The following is a 25,089-nucleotide window of genomic DNA, read 5'->3' on the forward strand; positions in this document are numbered from 1 at the left end:
TTTCACATGCCTTTGGTTTAATATTACCTTTTTTATCCAGATTTATTTTTAATTGAACAATTTTTTTAGACTGAAGATACATTTTTTTTTTTTTTTTTTGGTTTTTCAAGACAGGGTTTCTCTGTGGTTTTGGAGCCTGTCCTGGAACTAGCTCTTGTAGACCAGGCTGGTCTCGAACTCACAGAGATCCGCCTGCCTCTGCCTCCCAAGTGCTGGGATTAAAGGCGTGCGCCACCACCGCCCGGCCTGAAGATACATTTTTATACAATATATTCTGATCACTTCTCCTCCCAGATCCTTCCCACCTATGCAACTCAAAGCCTTCTTTTTCAATTTTTTGATACATACATAATTTTACCATTTACTAAAGATGAAGACGTTTGCATACTAATGAGATGGATGTCCGTGTGTGTTTTAGTGTTACTTGTGTATATTGTATACATGGGCACATACAGCACCGTGCATGCATGGAGGTCACAGGACAACTTCCGGGAGTCAGTTCTCCCCTCTCCCACATGCATTCTCCATGGGTCCCCACTCACACCTGGACAAAAACAGAAATTAAATAAATACTTTTTAGATTTTAAGTATGTATTTGTAAAAATTACTTACTCAGTTATGTTTATTTCTGGTCACTTTTAAAGTCATTGTAATTGGGACCCTGTCCCTGAACCCTTCCCTACTGGGGTAACTATTAGTACATATGAGAGCGACTGAACTTTGTGTGGATTTATATATTCCTCTGTTTTTCTGAAAGCATTTGTGAGGTCTAAGGGCTTTCTGGCATCTGTAAGGTATTTTATGTAGAGGATCGTATTATCCACAAATAAGGACAATTTGACTTCTTTTTCCCTATTTGTATACCTTTTGCTTCTTTCTCTTATTGCTCTAGCTAAGACTTCAGTAAGAAGTATTGAATTGAGTTAGAAGTGGAAAGGAGACCCCTGTTTTGTTCCTAATTTTAGTGGCTATGTTTGAGCTTTCCCAGCTAGAACAATGTGGACTACAGACTTGTTTTATAGAATTCATCACGTTGAGCTATGTTCCTCCTATCTCAGGTTTCTTCGGGTCTTTCATTATGCAGTAATGACGGGCTTTATCAAAGCTGGTTTCTGCGTCTATTAATTTCAGATCATGTGATTGTGAATGATCTGTTCTATTCGTCGCTGAATTCAGCTTGCGAGTACTGTGTTAAGAGTTCTGGCTTTATGTTCATCAGGGATTGACCTGGGATTTTCTTTTATTGTGTCCTTCTCCAGTTTTTGGGAGACTTTAAAGCTCATTGCTTACTGTACAGCTATGTGAGTTACTTGTACTAACTTGATTTTAGCAGATCATATATGTCTATAAATTTATCTGCTTCTGGATTTTCTAATTTATTGAAATTTTGGTCTTTCATGTATGCTCAAGCAATACTCTGGATTTTGTTGGTGTCTGTTGTAAGCCTCCTTTTTATTTCTAATTGTCTTCTCTCTCTGGGTTGGTTTCACGAATAGTTTGTGAATCTCATTCATTTCTTGTTCAAAAGCCAACTCTGTCTCATTTGTTCTTTGTACTGTTCATTTCAAATTCACTAATTTCTGACTTAATCTTTATTCTGTCTTCTTATCTGCTGATTATGGGTTGTCTTATTCTTGTTTTCCTAAGACATAATATTCCTCATTAATTTACTTGAGATTCTTAATACAGGCATGTATTGTTATGAAATTGCTCTCACTGGATTCTCTAGGCTCTTTTTCATTGAGTTCTAAGGATTTTTGATTCCTGGTATCTTTGATGACCACCACCATCGTTCAGTCCCCATAGGTTTGTGCCCTTTCTGTAGTTTCTTGTCTTGTTGATTTCTGTTTATTGCATTGTTATCAGACTAAACATAGGAAATTATTTCAATTTATTTGTATTTGTTAAGAGTTGCTTCATGTCCTGAATATGATCTTCTCCAGAGAATGTTTTATGGGATTCTGAAAAGAGTGATTATCTTTATGGAGTTTATAGACATCTACAGGATGTCCATTTGCTGTCATATTGTTTGGTACTGATGCTTGTCCATCTTTTGTCTGGGAGTCCGGTCAGTTGGTAGGAGTGTGATGTTAAAATCATGGTTACTGTGTAGAGGTCTGTCTGTGCCAGGACTGACTCTTTGTTTCATTAAGTTGGGCATTCCAATGCTCAGTTCATGCGTTTTAATATTACCATGTTCTTGTGATTCTGTTCCCTTCATCAGCATGAAGAGACCTTCTTTAAACTCTAGGGAACAATTTCCACTTGAAGTCCATTGTGTGTGTGTGTGTGTGTTCATTTCTGAACACTCTATTCGCTTGAAAATTCTTTTTCCACCCTTCACTGTAACGGTGTGCTTATCCTTGCCAGTAAAGCCCCCACCTTGCAAGACACAAACTGTTGATTGGTGCAGGGGTCTTTCTGAAATCGCCTTAGCCCCATTCTTCTGATGAGTGCCAAAGAAAGAGTGCGTGTCGCACACCCCATTGTGTCCAGTTGGACGCAGGCATGTTCAGTGAGGACTCCAGTGTTAACGTTGTGTGTGGACCTGTCTTCTCCTCTTGGCCTCTGCCCTTCTCTCTGCTGATACAGCTTCTATGCAGCTTTTGTCTCTTGGACCCTTTCCTTTCTTTCTTCCCTCACTTCTTTTCTTTCCCCATCTCTTGTTGCTCTTCAAGTTGTCTGATATGCAAGTCTGGTACAAACTTTCTGAGACTATCTTTACATCAAGCTATGGGTTCCAACTGATGGGATAATGTGTTAAAAATACATTGAAGTTTTCAAATTGTTGAAATGAGAAACTTTCAGGAAGAAAGTAACAAATACAGAGCACATTAAAAGAGATTGCCTAAAACTGATACTCAGGAACTGAGGGCAAATGTCCGCATTGTCTTCCATTACAACTGCTCCTGACCTCTGTATTCATCATCTTCATCAAAGAAAATATGGCCACATACCTGGAGTAAGAAGGCACAAGTTCTGTGGGAATTGGGCTTGCATTGTCCTCATGTGCACCTTTCGCCTAAAGACTTTCCCTTCTACTGAAATTTCTGTTGATCCAGTCATGTAGAGTTGTGGGATTTCCTTCTAACTGACTCTCTGGTGTCCTCAGCCTGTACGGCCCACCAAAGCCTGTACCGCCCACCAAAGCCTGTACGGCTCACCAAAAGGAAGAAGCCTAAAATTGTGCTACATCTATCATCTGAAATCAGCCCAAGCACAAGTAAAGAATAAGATACAAAATAATAAAGTGTATAAAGAGAAAGGTTCGGGAAAAAAAATTGGAAAAGTCCTTGTTGTCTTTATGATCAGTGAGATCACTTCACAGGGTCTATTGGAGTCTCAGAAACAGAAGAACCCATGTGTGTTATTAAGAAAACTTTAAAGAGCTCAAAGATGTGAAAGGTTTTCAGTGGGACAATTAATAGCTGAGAAATAGACGTCCTACCTGCTGGTAACAGTCTTGTCATCCTTAGACCCTGAGTGCAGGTTAACTAGATCCTGAGTGCAGGTCAACTAGACCCTGAGTGCAGGCTAACTAGACCCTGAGTGCAGGTCACCTAGTCCCTCAGTTCATGTTAACTCGACACTTGGCAGTGAACAGCAAGTCTCAGCATCTTGTCAACACTGTATAGATGGGCAGCAGCTGTAACTCTACAGTTATACAACCAGGTCCTTGTGTCTTCACAGATGCAGGGAATAAGATGGCCCTCTAGAAACTCTGCTTCCTATTGTGTAATGTTAGTATTTAAAGTATGTGTAACTATTCTAGAATTTTTAGAGTAATTTGTAGAGCCATTTACAGGAGTAGAAAGTAAATTTAGGTGAAGAGTAGAAACACGAAAGTGAGTTGAACATGGAAAGAGGGCCAGTTTAAGCTCCCAGCCAGCCTGGGCTACGTAGTAAGAGGTTCCAAAGTGACTGAAGTGCCTGTGCGTAGACACTTCCTTCTTAATACCTGCTGTCATGTAACTGTGTGCTCATAAGAACAAAACAAAGCATTCTTTTAGCTGAGTCCCTTCTTCTGAAGCTCTTCCATTTCAACAAGTTGCTATAAGGGTTTATAGATACATAGTATATGAAGTCTATCACTAGAATATCAATAATTCAGAATCTTAAAGTGAATTTAGCAAATACTATCTACAAGGAGTTTACCTTCAAACAAGCACTGAAGTTATATATCAGGACCTAAAGAAATGCTATGCACACCATTCTAATCACTTCTGAGATAGTTACACCAAAGAAAATAACTATGCAAGGTGGAATGTTCCCAAATATTACTGAAAATATTTAAAAACATATTATAATAGTACTGAAACCCTCCTATATGAAATATTTCAAAGATGAACATTACTGTATTTTGCTTAGCACAATTTCCAAACTGTAAAAATCACATACCATTTGACTTACATTTGTACTTTGGTTTATGCTGTACATGTGAGGGAGAAGAAAGGGTCTATCTCTAAAATATAATATTTACAATAGAAGGAAATTTATAAATAGTTAAAACTACATGTATGAATGGCAGACACACTGTTATATACCTGATTGTCCCAGCTACCTGGGAGTCAGGACAGAAGATAATGGTTTAAAGCCAGTAGAGTGGCATACGCTATTCAGTAAGACCATATCTCAAAAAGGTTACAGAGTCATTGATTCTGAGAAAACTTTAATACAAACATAAGCTATACATATTTGTTTGAATAAACCCATTAAAATTCAAATTGTTGATGTTTATTAGACTGTTTTAACTCTATGTGCTTTCTCTTCTTTCTCCTTTGCTCTCCTATGGGAAGACTAATGTTAATGTAAATAAATTGTACTTACTTGTAATTAAATAATGAACATAATTTTTTTTTATTTCAAGAAAGCCAGTAGATGATAACATGACTTTCTTGCCCAGTTTGAAATGAATGTTATAGAAGAAGATAACAGATTGAAACACATTTTTTATAATTACCTCATCTAAATGTTGAAGAGGCCTCTGTATTGCTAGTTATGGACTGCCTCTCCAGGCACACTTCCTTCCTACTTGGTGTTATTTGTGAATATATCATGAAATTAGGAAATAACTGAATTGGAAAGAAAAAGTTAATCACACTCTTATCTTGAAGAAATTGGTGAATTATCAGTTTGCTCATGTGCTAAAGAAAGACTTGAAGTCATAAAGCAAAGTGTGTTGTTCTGTTTTAGAATCATTACTTTTATTCATTATGAAATTTGTATTCTTATGATTCTTTATATTCAACCAATATTGTGCTCCTCCGCAGACTGAGAGAACAGTTTCAGCAGAGTATGAACTAGAGTATCTGCTACTTGAAGGACATTGCTTTGATATGACAACAGAGCAGCCCCCTCAGGGTCTGCAGTTTATACTGGGCACAAAAAGCAACCCTGCTGTAGTTGACACAATAGTGATGGCCAATCTTGTAAGTATTCTGAAGAGTAATTCATGCTATTTAACATTTTAGTGAAATCTCTTAAGTTTTCCTGATAGTGAAGATAAAATAATAGCAAATCTTACATTGTTAAACTGTAGAAATAGGAGTGGGGGGCTGCGTCCCACCATGGCTTTACCCCAGAAATAATTACATGGAAACTGTATTCTTTTAAACACTGCTTGGCCCATTAGTTCTAGCCTCTTATTGGCTAGTTCTCACATCTTGATTAACCCATTTCTAATAATCTGTGTAGCACCACGAGGTGGTGGCTTACCAGAAAGGATCTTAACCTGCATCCATCTTAGAGAGGAGAGCTATGGCGACTGCTTGAATCTGCTTCTTTCTCCCAGCATTCTGTTCTGTCTACTCCGCCTACCTAATTTTCAGTCCTATCAGGGCCAAGGCAGTCTCTTTATTAACCGATGAAAATAACACATAGACCCTCCTCCATCATTGAACAGCTAATAGAAAACAAAATTGAATCTTTTTAAAATTTATTTTATTTATGTGTATGTGTCTCTGAGTGTCTGCTGAGTACACGGAGATGCATAGAGAGCAGACGTGTGTATGTCTCTTAGTGTCTGCCGTGTACATGAAGGTACACAGAGCACAGATGTGTGTATGTGTCTGAGTGTCTGCCGTGTACACAGAGGTACACAGAGAGCAGACGTGTGTATGTCTCTGAGTGTCTGCCGTGTACACGGAGATGCACAGAGAGCAGACGTGTGTATGTCTCTGAGTGTCTGCATGTACACGGGTACACAGAGAGCAGACGTGTGTATGTCTCTGAGTGTCTGCGTGTACACAGGGGTACACAGAGAGCAGACGTGTGTATGTCTCTGAGTGTCTGCCGTGTACACGGAGATGCACAGAGAGCAGACGTGTGTGTGTGTTCCTGAGTGTCTGCCGTGTACATGAAGGTACACAGAGAGCAGACGTGTGTATGTCTCTGAGTGTCTGCCGTGTACATGAAGGTACACAGAGCGCAGATGTGTGTATGTCTCTGAGTGTCTGCTGTATCTCTCTGAGTATCTGCTTTTATGTAAAATCTCCTTTCTTTGAGTTCATTTGTAGAGTATTCTCTCGTTCACACTAAATGCCTTTTTGGCTACTTTATATATAATCTTTAATGAATAACTTCATATTCTTATTCACGTAATTGAATAGTTTCCCTTTTTATCTTCCAAGGGGTATTTTCAGTTAAAAGCAAACCCAGGTGCATGGATACTGAAATTGCGAGAAGGAAAATATGAAGATACTTATGAAATAGTTGTGTGAGTTATCCAAACAAATTTTTAAAATTAATTAATTGATCAATTTTTCCCATCCAGATCACATTTTCCCCTCCCTCCTTTTTCTCCTCCCAGTCCTTCCTAAGCTGCACCCCCCCTTCACTCCTCCTTTATCTTTAGAAAAGGGCGCCCCCCCCACCCCCGTGAATATCAGCAGCCATGGCAGATGAAGTTGCCGTGAAACCAGGCACCTCCTCTCCTGTTAAGGCTTGATGTAGCAACCCAGTAGGAGGAAAGGGTTCTAAAAGCAAGTAACAGCCAGAGACAGCCCCTGCTCCCGCTGTTAGGAACGCCACAAAAAGCCCAAGTTGCTACATAAGTGTAACGTGCAGAGGACCTAAGTCCCATGCTAGGTCTCTCTGGTTGAGGGTTCAGTCTCTGTTAGATGCTATGAGCCCAAGTTAGTTGGTCCTGTGTGTTTTCTTGTGTTTTCTTTGGCCCCTCTGACTCCCATAATACTTCCTCCCCCTCTTCCACAGGATTCACTAAGGTTTGCCTAGTGTTTCTGTGGTTCTGTGCATCTGTTTCCATCAGTTTCTGGGTGAGGCCTCTCTGATAACAATCGGGCTAGGCAATGATCTATGAGTATAGCAGAATATCATTACGATTCATTTCATTGACTTCCCCAAACCACTTTTAGAGTTTTAGATGTGAATGATTATTTAGTGTTACATATCAGATTATCAAAATGGAAATTAAAATCCTAAAAAAGTATTAGATCTAGTTCTGTGCAAGATGACAGAAAATGACTTTCCAGGAATTAGCCACCCATAGGGTTTAGCAACTATCCGTGCACAATGCTGAGATCCTAACACATGACAGTCTGAGGAAATGAATAAGAGCAAATGTACTGAGAGTCGGAAGGGCCGTCTCCAACTGTTGGCAGTAGCTGGTGTACTAGGAAGTAAGTACAACTTTGCCCTGAACCCCGAAACCAAGCCCACCCCAGCAAACCTAGCACCCAAAAGGCCCTCATGGCACTAGACTTTAAATCGTACCCCAAAACTAAGCTTCTATGCCTTGTTGTCAGGTGGAGTCTATAACCATAACATCTAGGCATATCTGGTGTACGCAGTATTTGTCTGCCCACTGCCTACTCAAGTGACTCCTGCAGTGGACCTGTCCTCTAAGTTCAGACACTACTTAGTAAGGGTTGGAGAACTGACTCCCAGGAGAGGCATATAGAACAAAACTGAGATCCTGACAGAAAAAGAGCTACTGCCTATCCATGATTCCAAGGTAAGAAACAAGACGCTGCTATGACCATGATACACACCAGCTGGCTTTCTGAGCCCAGAAAACTAAACCAGTGAGACATTAGATTTTATATAAAACCTCATGTCTCCATCACTGTGCATGTCAACAGAACTAGCGAAACATTAGCTTATTGCCCCTCAGGTTTTGCTCCATGAAAATGTATTTGTCTGTTCAACAGAATCTAGTTATCAGCCAGACTAGTGAACAGCCACCACCAAAAAGACAAAAAGAAAAACAAGGAAACAAAAGTTTAGTGAGACATTTATGCCATCACCTCCAAGGCTGAGGTAACATAGCAGAAGAGGAAGCAGAAAGAATTTTAGAGCCAGAAGAAAGGGAGGAGGGCTGTAATTTGTAATATGGTAATTTCTCAGAAAATTAGAAAACAACCTTCCCTAAGACCCAGCAATACCACTTTTGGGTATATATCCAAACGATGCTTAATTGTGCCACAAGGACATGTGCTCAACTATGTTCATAGCAGCATTATTTGTCATAATCAGAACCTGCAAACAACCTAAATGCCCCTCGACTGAAGAATCGATAGGAAAAAGTGGTACATTTTCACAATGGAGTACTACATAGCAGAAAAAAATAATGACATCTTGAAATTTGCAGGCAAATGATGGATCTATAAAATATCATATTGAGTGAGGTAATCCAAACCCAGAAAGACAGATATCATATGTACTCACTCATAAGTGGCTTTTAGACATAAAGCAAAGAAAACCAGCCTAAAATCACAATCCCAGGGAACCTAGACAACAAAGAGGATCCTAAGAGAGACATACATTGATATAATCTATATGGGAAGTAGAAAAAGACAAGATCTCCTGAGTAAATTGGGAGCATGGGGCCATGGAAGAGGGTAGAAGGGGATGGAGGGAGGAAGGGAGGGAGTAGGGAAAAATATGCGGCTCAATAAAAACAATTTTTAATAAATAAATGCTGGTGGAAATTGGAAAGTTTTGACAATATAATTCCTCTAAAATTGAAAACTTTCAAGTCTAGAAATAGTCTCTCATTTTAATTATCAGTATATCAATGTCAGCTAAAAGATCTGAATTTTGCCAAAGCCTTTTCATACTTCAGCAAAAATAAGCAAGAATGTAAGCCTTATGAATAATTAGATTATTAAGGTTAATAAGTGCCTCTAGATCATCTTAATATTAAAATAAGTTTAAATATTTAACTATAACATTTCGGTATATATATTGGTTATATGATATAAACAATTTTATTGTAAGGAAATTATTTGTATCAATATTATAGTCTATTACTGAATAAATGACGGGTATTTGTGTTCTTCTCTTTTAGGCATGAAGGAACAGACTCAGAGTCTGATGCAGGCAACGTTGTTGTCATGTTAAACACTTTTAAGAGCAAGATACTGAAAGTGCAGGTCTGTGCGGGCTTTCTCACACACTTTTCACGGGCTTTAGTGCACACCTTTTACAGGCTGTAACAAGTGCCTTGGATCCTCTTCGTTTTGTTTAATAGCAATTTGGTTCTCTAAAATTTTGCTTTGTAACTCAGTGAAAAAAAGCAAAATTAAGGTTATGAAAGTGGATTTTGAAGACAAAAGGAATGGTATTGCTTAGATTTTGTTATTAGAATACTGACTATATCTTTAGGAGATAATTATATTAGCATACTGACTGTATCTTTAGGAGATAATTATATTAGCATACTGACTGTATCTTTAGGAGATAATTATATCAGGATACTGACTGTATCTTTAGGAGATAATTATATTAGCATACTGACTGTATCTTTAGGAGATAATTATATTAGCATACTGACTGTATCTTTAGGAGATAATTATATCAGGATACTGACTGTATCTTTAGGAGATAATTATATCAGGATACTGACTGTATCTTTAGGAGATAATTATATCAGGATACTGACTGTATCTTTAGGAGATAATTATATCAGGATACTGACTGTATCTTTAGGAGATAATTATATCAGGATACTGACTGTATCTTTAGGAGATAATACTGTGCACCATGCTCTAGAGATGAGTCAAGACACAGGTGCAAACTTAGTCCTGGAAAGAGAGGGATGAAGACTAGGCATTTATTGTTCTTGCTGGTTGTTGTGGGGACAGTGTCTCACTGTGTAGACTGGCTGCTTCAGAACGTGCTGTATGGACCAAGTTGCCCTCAAACTCAGAGATCCTGCTACCTCATTCTTCTGAGGCCTTTCTCTGTCATTCTTCCCTTCCTCTCCCTCACCCACCACCTCATAGCCTTTTTATATCTTGCTTACTGTCAAAACAGTAATTTTAACAAAATTTTTAAAGATTAATTATTTTTCATTGTGTGTCTATTTCCTGATGGTGAACATGCGTGTGAGAGCAGAGGCCTCGGCATCCACCCCCTGGACATACTGTTTTCCTTCTCTCGTCCATGCTCCTCCTCTGAGAAGCTGCCTTGGAGTTTTTATTTTAAACCTAATAACGTTATCCTTGTGCTTAGGGAGGGGAAAGGAGGGGGGAAGGAACAAAAAAAGAATTTTTAAACAATGGCAGGCATAGTTTCCCTTTGGAGTGAACCCTCCTGCTGAAAACTAGTAAAATGGCTAAAGGAACAACTGACAAGAACAAAATACAAAGAAAACACTAAGGGAGATGCAGAGGTCCTGGAAGTTTCCCAGGACCACTGCATATCCTGGAGCACTTGCACTGTCATTTTGATTTAATTTACATGTAATTTAATACAGATTAAAATGCAAAATCTACATAAAATAGTAATTTATTAGAAGACATTTTCATCAACGTAAGGATGAAACATAATAAACTATCTCTCATCAGCCCAAATTTGTGTCACCAAATATTCCAGGGAATTCTTAACTTTAAATTGTACTAAACTAGTTTTCTATAGGTACAGTAAACAGATATCTGGCAGAAATAGCCATCCATCTCTGGAATAAGATTACAATAAACTGAAAATCATAGTTTTAGAGTGTAGAGCCAGCACATGATAGAAGATAAATACACAAAATCAGCAGAAACAATGAAATAAAAAAAACAGGCACATTCAGGTCAGATTCTAGATGTAAGAAGTCTTGATAGACAGTCTAAAATGCTTGTGTGGGGCTGGAGAGATGGCTCAGAGGTTAAGAGCGTTGCCTGCTCTTCCAAAGGTCCTGAGTTCAATTCCCAGCAACCACGTGGTGGCTCACAACCATCTGTAATAGGGTCTGGTGCCCTCTTCTGGCCGGCAGGTATGCACACAGACAGAATATTGTATACATAATAAATAAATATTTAAAAAAATAAAATAAAATGCTTGTGTTTAAATAAATATACACTCTTGAATAAAGAACCATGTTTTTTTTAAAAAAAAAAAGTACACAGTAGCCAGGTGGTGTTGGTGAATACCTTTAATCCTAACACTCAGAATGCATACAGGTGGATCTCTGGGTTTGGGGCCACAGGACAACCAGGGCTACACAGAGAAACACTCTTGAAAAACAAAACAAAAAAAAAAAGGAAGGTATATAGCAGATTTGGGTATGTATGTAGCACTAGGGTGGGTTTTTATTTTTAAGACGAACCTTTGAAACTGAGCACCAAGACTAAGAATTGAGTGTCTTGGGCTGCAGAGAGGCTCAGCAGTAAGAGCACTTGCTGTCTTGGGGAAAGCTGGACTGCCTCCTGCACCACAGTGGTTGGTCTTAGAACCACCTGGAACTGCAGCTCTAACAAGGGATCCAGTGCCTGTTGGCCTGTGGGGCGCCTACAGCTTGTGGGCATACATAGAAGCTCCATACGAGCACACACACACAAAACCACAGCAAAATAATTTAGTGGCTGGCTTTTATATGCTGTGGAAAGAATTGGAAAATTGCAAGGCAGATATTTGTGTTTTATTGAACTAGGGAAATAGTTCTTGTATCTGCAAATACCACTGTGAGTTGGGCATAGAGGGAAGGAAGAGAGACCATGTTCTCTCTCATCCGCCGCGTGCGGGAGAGATGGATGCAGTTGTGGAACAGGGAGTTTAACTGTGCTCAATAGAAGAACTGGAGAGCAGTTGTCGTCACTAGAACCTCCACAGGAAGAGGAAGGGGACTGTCATTAGCAAGGATGAAAAAGGTCTAAATTATGTGACTAACGAGAAAGGATCTCAAGGAATGTCTTAAACTGCAAAATCTCAAACCCAAGTGGAAGCCCATTGTTTGTTCTCATGGGAACCAACAGAACAGTTTCTGAGATCTTGTTTCCCCAGAACCGAAGTACAAGATAGTATAAGATTTAATTTATAACATTATGTTAATACATGACCTGGATTTGTGAGCCATAACTATGTTCTTACATCACTATAATTTCTTGCCTTATATGACATACTTTATAAATTCTAAATTTCCTCTTTCCACATTGTCTAGGTAAAGAAAAAATCAGGTAAAATTAAGGAAGATGTCCTTGCTGACAAACATGAAAATCGAGGCATGTGGGATTCAATTAAAAGGTAATTTTCAATAGTTATTTTGATGATAAAATATTTTTAATGATGTAACTATATTAATGAAGAAACTCTGCAGATGACAAAGATCTAAGTAAAAAGGCACAGACCCTCTCTCCCAGGAGCCATAGAGAGACACACAAAAGTTAACATAGAAACCTGGAGCTGGTGGGAAAGAGGCTGGCGGGGTGAGGGGAAGAGAAGAGAGGTGGGGGAACAGTCGGAACCAACATTACATGCAAAAAATTGCCAGAGATTGATATAATTTTTAAAAAGAACCTGGAGCTATAAAATGCTAAAAATAGAATACTGTTCAAACAAAGGGTGGGGGTATAGATCCATCTGGGGACCTCGGGAAAGATTCTTCCTACAGGACATGGTGTTCAAGAGCTGTAGTTAGACTGAAAGGACCCAGTTATGTGAGGAAACACGAGGTGTGTGCCTCAAAGAGGAGAAGGCCATCCAGCATGGTTGCAACCATGACTGCCATAGGCTGTTTGTGAGTCATATTGTTAATTTTAAAAAAGCAAACATACATTAGGGTTTTGTGTGTAGCTGTGTGGGGGTTGTTTCCTAGCATGTATGGAGCCCTAGGTTCCATCCCCAGCTCACAGAACGGGGGAGGGGTGCAAGGGAAGAGAAGGCTTGATTCATATATGTATAGTTCAATAACACAAGACTGGACATGGCAGTGGGTATTGGGGTGGCATGAGCCGCAAACTCTCTCCATCTACACTTCCTTTGCCTCCTCTTTTCCTGAGAGATTTTTTAAATAAAGGTGTACTGCCCAGCAGATAAAAATAACCTCTTTCCATATAATACCAACAAAAGTCCCAAAGCTGGTGCAGGTTTACCATTGCATGTTTCCCAAGCTGAGCTGAGCGCTGTGACTGTCCATGTTGGCAATATGTTTTCTCCTGTGAGAAGGCCTGTTCCACACGCACCTCCGAGCATGAAAAAGGGGAAGAATGGTTCCCCTAACACACCAGCTTGCTGGTCTACCCAGATCCATGCTTAGCTAGCTTTCAGGATGGCCTGTGCAAGGAATGATCCTGCCCACAGTGGGCCGGGCCTTTTACATCAGGTAAGAATCAGGACAGCCCACAGGCTGATGTGCACAGTCCTTTGGTTGAGACTGTAGTCTCGGATGACTGTAGTCTGTGACAGTTGACAGCTAAAGCTGACTAGAGGACTTTGAGTTTATGAGCATAAACACATGATCCTCTCAGTCAAAGATAGGAACTTTAAACCAAGTGGATTCAGCAGCCTAAATAGATTTTGTTGTTCTACAGTCAAAAGAACTACCGTCATTTTGGACTTGGTCCAATTTATGCCTCTTTTTCTATAGCCTACTCTTTGTTAATAAAAACTGTAGTACTAGCCCATGTAGTAACTTTTTTCTCAGAATTACAAAGAAATTAAAAATACTCATCATAATATTTGATACTTGCCAAAATATTTTTAAATTTAGCTTTATTATTTTATGTATATGAGTGTTTGCCTCAGTAGACATCTGTGTGCTGTGTGTGCCTGCAGAGGCCAGAACTGAGTACTGGATGCCCTGGAAATGCAGTTACAAGCCAGCTGTGACGTGCAGTTACAAGCCAGCTGTGACGTGTCGTAGGGACACTTGGAGCTGGATCTGCTCTAACTTCTGGGACATCTTTCCAGCCCCACAAACAAAAAGCAGTTCTTGAACCGTGGCCACTTTAGCCATGTGCTTCGATACAACCAAGGCTTTGATTAAAGGAAAGCTTTCCACACCAATCATGTACATTAAGAACAGCCCAAATTAACCTGGCCCTTCTGAATTTTCTTGCAATATTTTTGTTTACTTATCTGGGCTTTTCAAATTGTTTTCATTTGTATTTTTTTCTTTTATTGAAAATAGTTTTTTCTTAAAATTCTCATTAGAATTCCCTTCACTATACTCTTTCCTGTTCTCCAAACCTCCTCCCCTTGTGGATTTGCTCCCTTCCGGTCACTCCTTAGACAACAGACAGGCTTCTTGAAGACATTAACAAAATAAAGTAAGGTCAAACAAAAACTAACAGTCTGCTGGCTGGTGTTGTGTGTCACCAGAGACTAACATACAGTCTGCTGCTGGTTGGTGTTGTGAGTCACCAGAGACTAACATACAGTCTGCTGGCTGGCTGGTGTTGTGTGTCACCAGAGACTAACACATCTGCTGGCTTGGTGTTGTGAGTCACCAGAGACTAACACACAGTCTGCTGCTGGCTGGTGTTGTGTGTCACCAGAGACTAACACACAGTCTGCTGGCTGGCATTGAGAGTTGCCAGGGAGGAAGGAGCCTCACCTGAGACCCAGCTGTAAGGCATTTTCTCCATTAGTGAATAATGGGTGAGAGCCCAGCCCATAGTGGGTGGTGCCATCCCTGAGCTGGTTGTCCTGGGTTCTATAAGAAAGCAGGCTGAGAAAGCCATGGGAAGCAAGCCAGTAAGCAGCATCCTCCATGGCTCTGCATCAGCTCCTGTCTCCAGGGTCCTGCCCTGTTTAGTTCGTTTCCTGACTTCGTTCAGTGATGAACAGTGATGTAGAAGTGTAAGCCTAATGAACCCTTTCCTCCCCACCTTGCTTTTTAGTCATGGTGTTTTGTTACTAAGATACATAGGAATTGGAAAAAAGAAGCAACCAAACAGACAGGAGTCCAAAAGAAGACACAAGAATCACACCCAGTCCTTCACACACTCTTTGAGTCCCCATAAAAACACTGAGCTGGAAGTCATAGTACATACACAAAGCCCAGGTGCCAACCTGTGCGGCCCCATTCTCACTGCTTCTGTCTCTGTGAGGTCACACGAGCTCCGCTTCTGTTTATTGGGAGGCCTTGTTTTCCCAGTGTCCGCCATCCCTCTGTCTCTTACACTCTTTAACTGTTTTCTTTTGAGACAGGTTCTCTCACTCTCTCTCTGATTCACTCACTAACAAAGGGTGGACTTTTGAATTGGAAATCCTCCTGCCTTGAATTCCTAAGCAGTCACTTTTTAGAAAAGGTATAGGTGTGTGTGTGTGTGTGCGCGCACGCTCCACCCCCCCCCTCATAGATCACTGTTAGAACATTTACAGTCGAGAACCTTGTGAGCCACAGCCGGTCCTGTTCTAGTCCCATAGATCACTGTTACATTTACACTGTTGGCCTGTGTAAGCTCCAATATACTATACATGAACATAGTAGGCTATACTTCATTCTTGGTTCTCAAAAGAACTCTGGCAATTCCCAAAATTCAAGGTTACTACCACATTAATATGCAGAAAGTTTAATTGTGTTCCATGTCCGAAGAAAAGTTTATAAACCTCAAAAATACCGTCACATTTAATATAAATAGCTCATAATTGTTATGATAAATGTTTGTTTAAGTCACAGCTGTACATTGTGCATATTACTTAGATGTATGTAGTTATAATATACATATAGACTAAGAACCCACTGTCCTGTGTTTTTATTAAAGCTTCACAAAAAGTCTGCATAAAGATGACAGAAAGGAAAATGACATCCTAAACATTTTTTCAGTTGCCTCTGGCCATTTATATGAACGTTTTCTACGGTGAGTATTTTCTAATATTTTCAGTAAGTTGTGCATTTACATAGTCAGAACTCAGCAAAATGAAAGAGTAACCTACAAAAAAGAAAAGAACTTTTTTTTCTTTCACTTCTTTGATATTTAGCTTCATTCCACACCAGAGCCAATAGTGTCCTCTGTAATGCCGAGGAGCTGTTACTGTGAGTTCTTTTTACCTAAGTATTAACAAGGTGCACACTGCTGTGCACCTCACTTCTTTATGTGTAATTTTTAATACATTTAAATTTCATTAGTTTGGTTTGATTTAGAATGATTTTCTTTAAGGTTAGGAAACACCCTATATGTAACAAGTTGCAAAGTAAGGGAAATGTGCATAGCAAATGATCCTTCCCCAGGAAGGGATATCGGTAAAGAAGGAGGTAGTGTTCAGATTTCAAAGAATAGTTTCAGGGGTGTAAGTAGAAGGATGGCAGAGAATGCCCTAGAACTAATGCCCTCGTGGTACTAGCTCTTTAAAGAGAACTTTCAGGGCACATGCATCTCGGTTACTGAAGCAATCTACGATGGAGTTTTGGGGTGCATAGGTCTCTGTGGGTTTTGAAGGCCGTGTCTATCACACAGTAACACCAGAATTAGACGCTAGTTCAGTAACAGGAGCTCTTCACACTAGCTACTTGGTCCTTACACACTTCATACTGTAACAACCTTAATCTCCGAAAATATTTCCATTTGATTCTAATGGAAAATTCATAATGGAAAACTCGATTCATCTCTTAAATATTTAGAAGCCTTTGAAAAAGTAGGGTGTTACCTGTATTTGGTTTCGTGTTCTCTTCCATAGGGTTATGATGCTTTCTGTTCTGCGGAACACCAAAACACCAGTGAAGTTCTGGTTTCTGAAGAATTACCTCTCCCCAACGTTTAAAGTAAGCATGTTGCTATTTTACAGTGTGGCTAAAGTTTGTTACTAAATTCTTTGCTGTCATTGTAAGCTCTTAAAACATTCCTTTTTCAAAGTTGGCCTTTTAAAATGCATATTTACCCAAATTACAATTTTGAATTTAAAATTATATCCCCAATTCTTAACCAGTTTATAAAAGTTCTGTGTAATTTTTATTTAAAGAAGAATTGGCACTCAACTGTACAACCTAGTGTGAGCACATGGTAAACAAAGGAAAAGAAGAGAAGCTAGGGTCCCGGTATCCCCTACAAGGATACCCTCACCCGCAGTCACCTAACTCCCTTTTATCAGGCCCAGCTCCTGAAGGCTCTGCCACTTTCAAGCAGTGTTGGAGCTGCTGCAGGCTAAGGCCGTAAGAGACACTTGTGGACAATAGCATCAGAAGGATTTGTTAAAGTGGTGTTTAGGCATTCTCCAATCAATTTATAATAATGTTATAGTAAATGTCTTCTGAAATGCATTTGGTTTTCTGTATATGTGTTTAGGAGGTGATTCCTCACATGGCTAAGGAATATGGATTCCAATACGAACTTGTGCAGTACAAGTGGCCCCGCTGGCTTCATCAACAGACTGAAAAGCAACGGGTCATCTGGGGTTACAAAATTCTTTTCCTTGACGTCCTTTTTCCATTAGCTGTGGACAAGATCATATTTGTTGATGCTGATCAGGTAATAAGGGTAATTATTTGTGGTACTAAAGTGTGGCTTTGCCTCTAACTAAACATGAACCTAGGGACTTCTGTTGCTTACTCATTGTCGTTGTTGCTTCATAGACATACAAGACCTGATTGTAGGATATTCATGAGGATCTTAAGTTTAAGAGCAATCTGTCAGAACATGGATAGATTGAAAGTGTAGTAAGAAGTACTGTTTGTTTAGAAAATGGTAGCTTCTGGCTGAAACAGCCATTTTTTTAAATTTGGCAGATAAAAATAAGACGTGCCTATATTAGTGACTGTAAACAATTACATAAATTTGTGTGGCTATGCGCTGGTCTTCTTTGTAACTGTTTCTTCTTGCTGGAAACACCAGTGGCTGCACACAGCCTTTGTCATTGTTGACCCTCAGCAGCTGAAACAGGTATCAAGTCTCCTTATGTCTGTCACTTAAAGGCTCTAAATTCAGCTGGAGATAATTTAAAAACCACCTCAGCTTCAAGATTTGTATAGATAAACGTTATGGTGCTCTGGAGAAATGTCTCAGAGGATAAGAACACAGGCTCCTCTTCCAGAGGTCCTGAGTTCAATTCCCAGCAACCACATGGTGGCTCACAACCATCTATAATGTGTTCTGGTGCCCTCTTCCGGTCTGCAGTTCAAGCATTCAGGCAGGTAGAACATTGTATATATAATAAATGAATCTTTTTTTTAAAAAAAAAGTTATGGATTTTTTCCTTTACCTCATTTCAGTATCTTTATAATCATTACTCGAGAAAATATTTGAAAAAGTACGGAATTTCTAATCACACTATTATTAACTATAAACGTACATAAACTAAATGCATAAGATAGAATTTGCATAGTGTGGACAGAAGGTATGTTTTTCAAATTCTATATTAGAACTAGCTTATGCTCACTGAGTATGCTGATGTTTGTTTGTTTGTAAGTGTATCACTCAGCAGACAGAGGCAGAGGGATGAGACGTCCAAAGCCATCCTGCAGCACAGAGGAGGAGGAAAACGTGGACTGGTTTACTTTCCTGTACTGTTATTTTGTTCCAAGTTAACTTCAACTATTACAATACAATCTTTAAAGCAGGAAAAGCAAGTGTGGTCATAAGAAAGCACTGCCAAATATATTGGCAAGAAAAATGGCTCAAGAGGTACAGGCCTTGCCATGTACAAACCTAGCATGGCCTGTTCCATCCCTGGAGCTCACGTGAAAGAGCAAGGAGAGAACAGACCCCATACGGTTGTCCTCTGACCTCACACTCAGGCCAAGGCATATGTACCCAGCTGTACACACACACACACACACACACACACACACATATACATTCATTTCAAAAAGAGTAAGATTTTAAAACATAAAACTCTTTTCCTCCCCTCAACATTACACTGGTATTCTTTTAGCAAGCTTGAGCCAGTAGAGAATAAAGCGGGCTCAGTGCTTAGAAGGACTCTGCTGCTCTTATAGAGGACTCAAGTTTATTCCTAGTATTTACAGCTTGATCTAGTGCCCTGGGACCTAGTGCCCTCCTCTGGCCTCTTGTAGGCATTGCACACACATGTTACACAGATATGAGTCACACTTCAATACTTTAAATAAATAAATCTTTTTAAAACAGAAAAAGAAAAGTTAAAATATATTAGCATTGTCATTTAAGCTACTCTTTTTTGGTTTTGGAGACGTGGTTCCTCTGTGTAACAACCCTGGCTGTCCAGGAACACATTTTGTAGACCAGGCTGGCCTCTGATCCATAAAAATCCGTCTGCCTCTGCCTCTCACGTGCTGAATTAAAGCTGTGCACCGCCATGCCTGGCCCTTAAGCTGCTTTTCAAATCTGGACTTTTTCTCGGGGCAGGGGAGATGGTTCAGCGGTTAAGAGCACTGCCTGCTCTTCCAGAGGTCCTGAGTTCAGTTCCCAGGAACCACATGGTGGCTCCCAGCCATCTAGAATGAGATCTGATGCTCTCTTCTCACCTGCAGGCATACATGCAGTTAGAGTATGCATAAAATAAACTTTTTTAAAAGACTTTTTTTATTCACTCATTGAGGAACTACAAGCTATGTGCTTTTGTGATAGTGTGTGTCATATCCCACAGTGTGTGTGATATCCCCACAGTGTGTGTGATATCCCCACAGTGTGTGTGATATCCCACAGTGTGTGTGATATCCCACAGTGTGTGTCATATCCCACAGTGTGTGTCATATCCCACAGTGTGTGTCATATCCCACAGTGTGTGTGATATCCCACAGTGTGTGTGATATCCCCACAGTGTGTGTGATATCCCACAGTGTGTGTGATATCCCCACAGTGTGTGTGATATCCCCACAGTGTGTGTGATATTCCCACAGTGTGTGTGATATCCCACAGTGTGTGTCATATCCCACAGTGTGTGTGATATCCCACAGTGTGTGTCATATCCCACAGTGTGTGTCATATCCCACAGTGTGTGTGATATCCCACAGTGTGTGTGATATCCCACAGTGTGTGTCATATCCCACAGTGTGTGTCATATCCCACAGTGTGTGTGATATTCCCACAGTGTGTGTCATATCCCACAGTGTGTGTGATATTCCCACAGTGTGTGTCATATCCCACAGTGTGTGTGATATCCCACAGTGTGTGTCATATCCCACAGTGTGTGTCATATCCCACAGTGTGTGTGATATCCCACAGTGTGTGTGATATCCCACAGTGTGTGTCATATCCCACAGTGTGTGTCATATCCCACAGTGTGTGTCATATCCCCACAGTGTGTGTCATATCCCACAGTGTGTGTCATATCCCACAATGTGTGTGATATCCCCACAGTGTGTGTGATATCCCCACAGTGTGTGTCATATTCCCACAGTGTGTGTGATATTCCCACAGTGTGTGTGATATCCCACAGTGTGTGTCATATCCCACAGTGTGTGTCATATCCCACAGTGTGTGTGATATCCCACAGTGTGTGTCATATCCCACAGTGTGTGTCATATCCCACAGTGTGTGTCATATCCCACAGTGTGTGTCATATCCCCACAGTGTGTGTGATATCCCCACAGTGTGTGTGATATCCCCACAGTGTGTGTCATATTCCCACAGTGTGTGTGATATCCCCACAGTGTGTGTGATATTCCCACAGTGTGTGTCATATCCCACAGTTGTGTCATATCCCACAGTGTGTGTCATATCCCACAGTGTGTGTCATATCCCCACAGTGTGTGTCATATCCCCACAGTGTGTGTGATATCCCCACAGTGTGTGTGATATCCCCACAGTGTGTGTCATATTCCCACAGTGTGTGTGATATCCCCACAGTGTGTGTGATATCCCCACAGTGTGTGTCATATTCCCACAGTGTGTGTGATATTCCCACAGTGTGTGTGATATCCCCACAGTGTGTGTCATATCCCACAGTGTGTGTGATATCCCACAGTGTGTGTGATATTCCCACAGTGTGTGTGATATTCCCACAGTGTGTGTGATATCCCCACAGTGTGTGTCATATCCCACAGTGTGTGTCATATCCCACAGTGTGTGTCATATCCCACAGTGTGTGTGATATCCCACAGTGTGTGTCATATCCCACAGTGTGTGTGATATCCCCACAGTGTGTGTCATATCCCACAGTGTGTGTCATATCCCACAGTGTGTGTCATAGTCCCATAGTGTACGTTATAGCAACAAGTTTGCTTATAAATGATATAACCAGGCACCTCTCTGGTAAGACCATAATTATACAGATAAAGACTATAAAGCGTATGCTTCTTTTAATCTGTGAGAACAAGAAAAACATGAACACTTAGTAAATTCATGTTCTGTGACAGTGATGTGAGGAAATGCACCTTTCTGCGTGCGCAGTAAGGTCACAATATGAAAGTTACACCAAACGAGCTCATGATATTTTACAGCCTGTGCCGTACAGAAACACTGTTTTTATTACTTAGGTTGTGAGACATGACCTAAAAGAGCTTCGAGACTTTGATCTGGGTGGAGCTCCTTACGGATATACTCCGTTCTGTGACAGCCGCACTGAAATGGATGGGTACCGTTTCTGGAAAACGGGATACTGGGCATCGCACCTGGTGAAAAGGAAATACCATATCAGGTAAGACAGCATTGTATGTGTGGAAGTCCCTGTGTGTGAACCTTAATTCTGCGCCCATAGAGTTTTCTCACAGTCTCAGTATCCTCCATCTTATAGCTGTGGAAATTGAGGCAGTCAGCATTTAGGTGGCTTGTCAGGTCTTCCTTTCCTAGTACTTGGTTGAACCAAGAGTTAAAACCAAATGATCCACACAAGTGCATGCACCTGTCCGCTGCAAGATGGAAAGTTGGCTTGTCAGTACTGAGTGCGGACACTGGCTTCTGGCAGTGGCTTGTCTGTAGAGCTGTGATTTCATGAAAAGGTTTGAGATGACCTGATATATATGTTCTGTCATTGTTATAGCAAACCTCAAGCTCTGGGGTAATACCAGAACATTAGACTCCGATTTATGAAGGAAATATTTGTTAAGTTCTAAGGTGTCTGTCCTGCTTTGCTTTTTGCTGTTACAATAAACACCATTACCAAAAGTTATTTGAGGAGGAAAGGATTTGTCTTATTTTGGTGCTTTCAGACCCTCATAAAGGGAAGTCTAGGTAGGAATGCAAGGCAGAAACCTGGAGATATGAACTGGAGCAGATACCAATGGCAAAACACTGATTCCTAGCTCACTCTACATAACTGCTCAGTTTCTTGCTTATACACCCCAAAACCACTGCCCAGGGATCCCGCCACCCACAGGGGTCTGGGCCTCCTACATCAATCGTTAATCAAGACTGTGCCTCACAGACATGCCTACATTGTCTCTGCTGGTTCCTTCTCCCAAGTAACTCTAGCTTGTGTCAAGTTGACAGCAAAACTTAGCAGCCCAGCTCTGCAGATCCATTGTATACAGGGTCCCTGGGGACAGCCCAGCCTCTGCAGATCCATTGTATACAGGGTCCCTGGGGACAGCCCAGCCTCTGCAGATCCATTGTATACAGGGTTCCTGGGGACAGCCCAGCTCTGCAGATCCATTGTATACATGGTCCCTGGGGACAGCCCAGCTGTGCAGATCCATTGTATACATGGTCCCTGGGACAGCCCAGCCTCTGCAGATCCATTGTATACACAGGGTCCCTGGGGATAGCCCAGCCTCTGCAGATCCATTGTATACAGGGGTCCCTGGAGACAGCCCAGCCTCTGCAGATCCATTGTATACACAGGGTCCCTGGGGATAGCCCAGCCTCTGCAGATCCATTGTATACAGGGGTCCCTGGAGACAGCCCAGCCTCTGCAGATCCATTGTATATACAGGTCCCTGGGACAGCCTAGCTCTGCAGATCCCATTGTGTGCACAATCCCTGGGGACAGCCCAGCTCTGCAGATCCCATTGTGTGCACAGTCCCTGGGACAGCCCAGCTCTGCAGATCTCATTGTGTGCACAATCCCTGGGGACAGCCCAGCTCTGCAGATCCCATTGTGTACACAGTCCCTGGGGACAGCCCAGCTCTGCAGATCCCATTGTGTGCATAGTCCCTGGGGACAGCCCAGCTCCACAGATCCATTGTGTGCACAGTTCCTGGGACAGCCACACAAGCACCACAGAGGACTGAAGAGTGCTTCTCTTTTCAGTGCCTTATATGTTGTGGATCTCAAGAAGTTCAGGAGAATCTCCGCAGGCGATAGGCTTCGGGGCCAGTACCAAGCTCTTAGTCAAGATCCAAATAGTCTTTCAAACCTAGACCAGGTAAGTACTACAACAAATTCTAATGGATAACTATCCTGTGTGTACAAGCTGTTTCTGCACCCTTCATACACACAGAACCCTTTCTAGACCTCTGCCCTTCGTCAAGCAGACGTCATTTTCATTTCAGCTCAGCCTTCTTCGTTCTAACAGGATGCTCACTGTCTCCTCCTCTCCATCCCCTCATTTAGTCACCTCTTCCACTCACTTTCCCTCTTGACATGGGCTCCCTCACAGCTGCCTCCCTCTCCCATTCTGTCTTTTGTGTGCCGAGCTTCAAGAACTCTGTGTATCCTGTGCTCCCTGAAGACACCCAACAGACACCTCCTTCCTCACACCCCGTTAAATTATTCATTATTGCCTCGAAATATTTCAGATGATTTAAACAGTTCATAATCCTTATTATTCCTAATGACTAAATCCATCCATATTCACCTAGCTGGTGTGTTTCGTGTATTTCATATGTGCCACATACTCTCCCAAGACCTGAAACCACAGAAATCCAAGCACAATTATTCTTGAGGTCCCAATGCTTTCATTCTAGTTAAAATATATATGTATATTTGTGTACACATATGTGTGCAATAAACTTTTGGAGAAGAAATAAAATAGGAAAACATTATAAATAGGGTTCGAATGGTCAATCAAGTTTGGGGGTTTTAGTATAAAGTAGGTACCTGTGAAGGGAGAATTAGAATGGGTTTCATATAGAGGCCAAAAATTATTCATGCTGGTATTCCCAATGGTGAAAGTGGGCCTTCTATGTTTGAGGGATATAAGAATTTTGGTTATGTATAAGGTTAAATACATATCTACTTGTATGTATGTTACCCATAGTCTTGTACATTAATGTTCACAACTTTATTTCTAATAGACAACTGCAATAATCTTTGTAGCGGTTGTCTATTGCTACATGACACCTTACTGTAAAATCTAGTGGCTAAGAGGCAGTTTCTGTAGATCAGTGATCCGAAGCAGGCATGGCTGCTGCTCTGCCGCACCCCATAGCACCTGCTCGTTTGATGCTTGATAAGATATGGTCATTTCAAATTGTATGGACTTCTTCAGAAGCCACTGCATGGAAGTCCATTCACCTGCGGTCTGGGGGCTGTCACCAAGCATTGATTTTTGCCAGATGGCCTTGTTGCTAGGGCATGAGAAAAGTCAGAGAAAGGGGAGCTACTAACAAAATTGAAGCCACAGTCCATTCTAATATTTTTTGTTTTATTGCTCTAGCGCTTTTCTATTGACGTGCCGAGAACTAGTCTGTCCGTGTCTGGCTTGTTTCATTCAGCATGATGCTCTCCACCTCACCTTTGCTGCAAATGATGGGATTCATTTTTCCTTTTGACTGTATAGTGTATAAACACTGAAGCTTCTCTACTCACTAGCACTTTGGTTTTGTTTTATATGTACCCGATTTTATGCATCTACACAAAACGCAGGAACCGTATGAGAGAATGCATGTGACACTTGTCTTCCTGAGGCTGGTGGCTTTGTTAATGCAGTCATGCCCAAATGACATGATTTCACTCTTCACATAGCCTGGGGATTTTATTCATAATTTGTGGAGCTTTCCTGAACAAATAATCCTCTTACTTGCAAATATCAGAGCCTTTAACCCTTCTTTCCAATCTGCACATTTTTATTTCTTCTCCTGGAACATCTCCTAGGACATCCCATAAGATATTTAGTAGGGCTGGCGA

The 25,089-nt window shown here is 40.9% G+C and overlaps 1 protein-coding gene across 3 annotated transcripts in view; it reads left to right on the forward strand.

Moving 5' to 3' along the window:
* Uggt2 (UDP-glucose glycoprotein glucosyltransferase 2) overlaps window positions 1-25,089 on the forward strand; it is a 106,330-nt gene that overhangs the window by 73,019 nt on the left and 8,222 nt on the right. For all 3 annotated transcript variants that reach the window (XM_057786285.1, XM_057786287.1, XM_057786288.1), the window contains 9 exons: window positions 5,271-5,429; window positions 6,630-6,715; window positions 9,308-9,392; window positions 12,386-12,468; window positions 15,933-16,028; window positions 16,846-16,930; window positions 17,451-17,633; window positions 21,560-21,720; window positions 23,272-23,386. In XM_057786285.1, coding sequence (XP_057642268.1) covers window positions 5,271-5,429; window positions 6,630-6,715; window positions 9,308-9,392; window positions 12,386-12,468; window positions 15,933-16,028; window positions 16,846-16,930; window positions 17,451-17,633; window positions 21,560-21,720; window positions 23,272-23,386 — 1,053 coding nt within the window. The remainder of the gene's footprint in view (window positions 1-5,270; window positions 5,430-6,629; window positions 6,716-9,307; window positions 9,393-12,385; window positions 12,469-15,932; window positions 16,029-16,845; window positions 16,931-17,450; window positions 17,634-21,559; window positions 21,721-23,271; window positions 23,387-25,089) is intronic.

Source organism: Chionomys nivalis, chromosome 12 (genome assembly GCF_950005125.1).
Source record: "Chionomys nivalis chromosome 12, mChiNiv1.1, whole genome shotgun sequence".
NCBI classification, from domain to species: Eukaryota; Metazoa; Chordata; class Mammalia; order Rodentia; family Cricetidae; genus Chionomys; species Chionomys nivalis.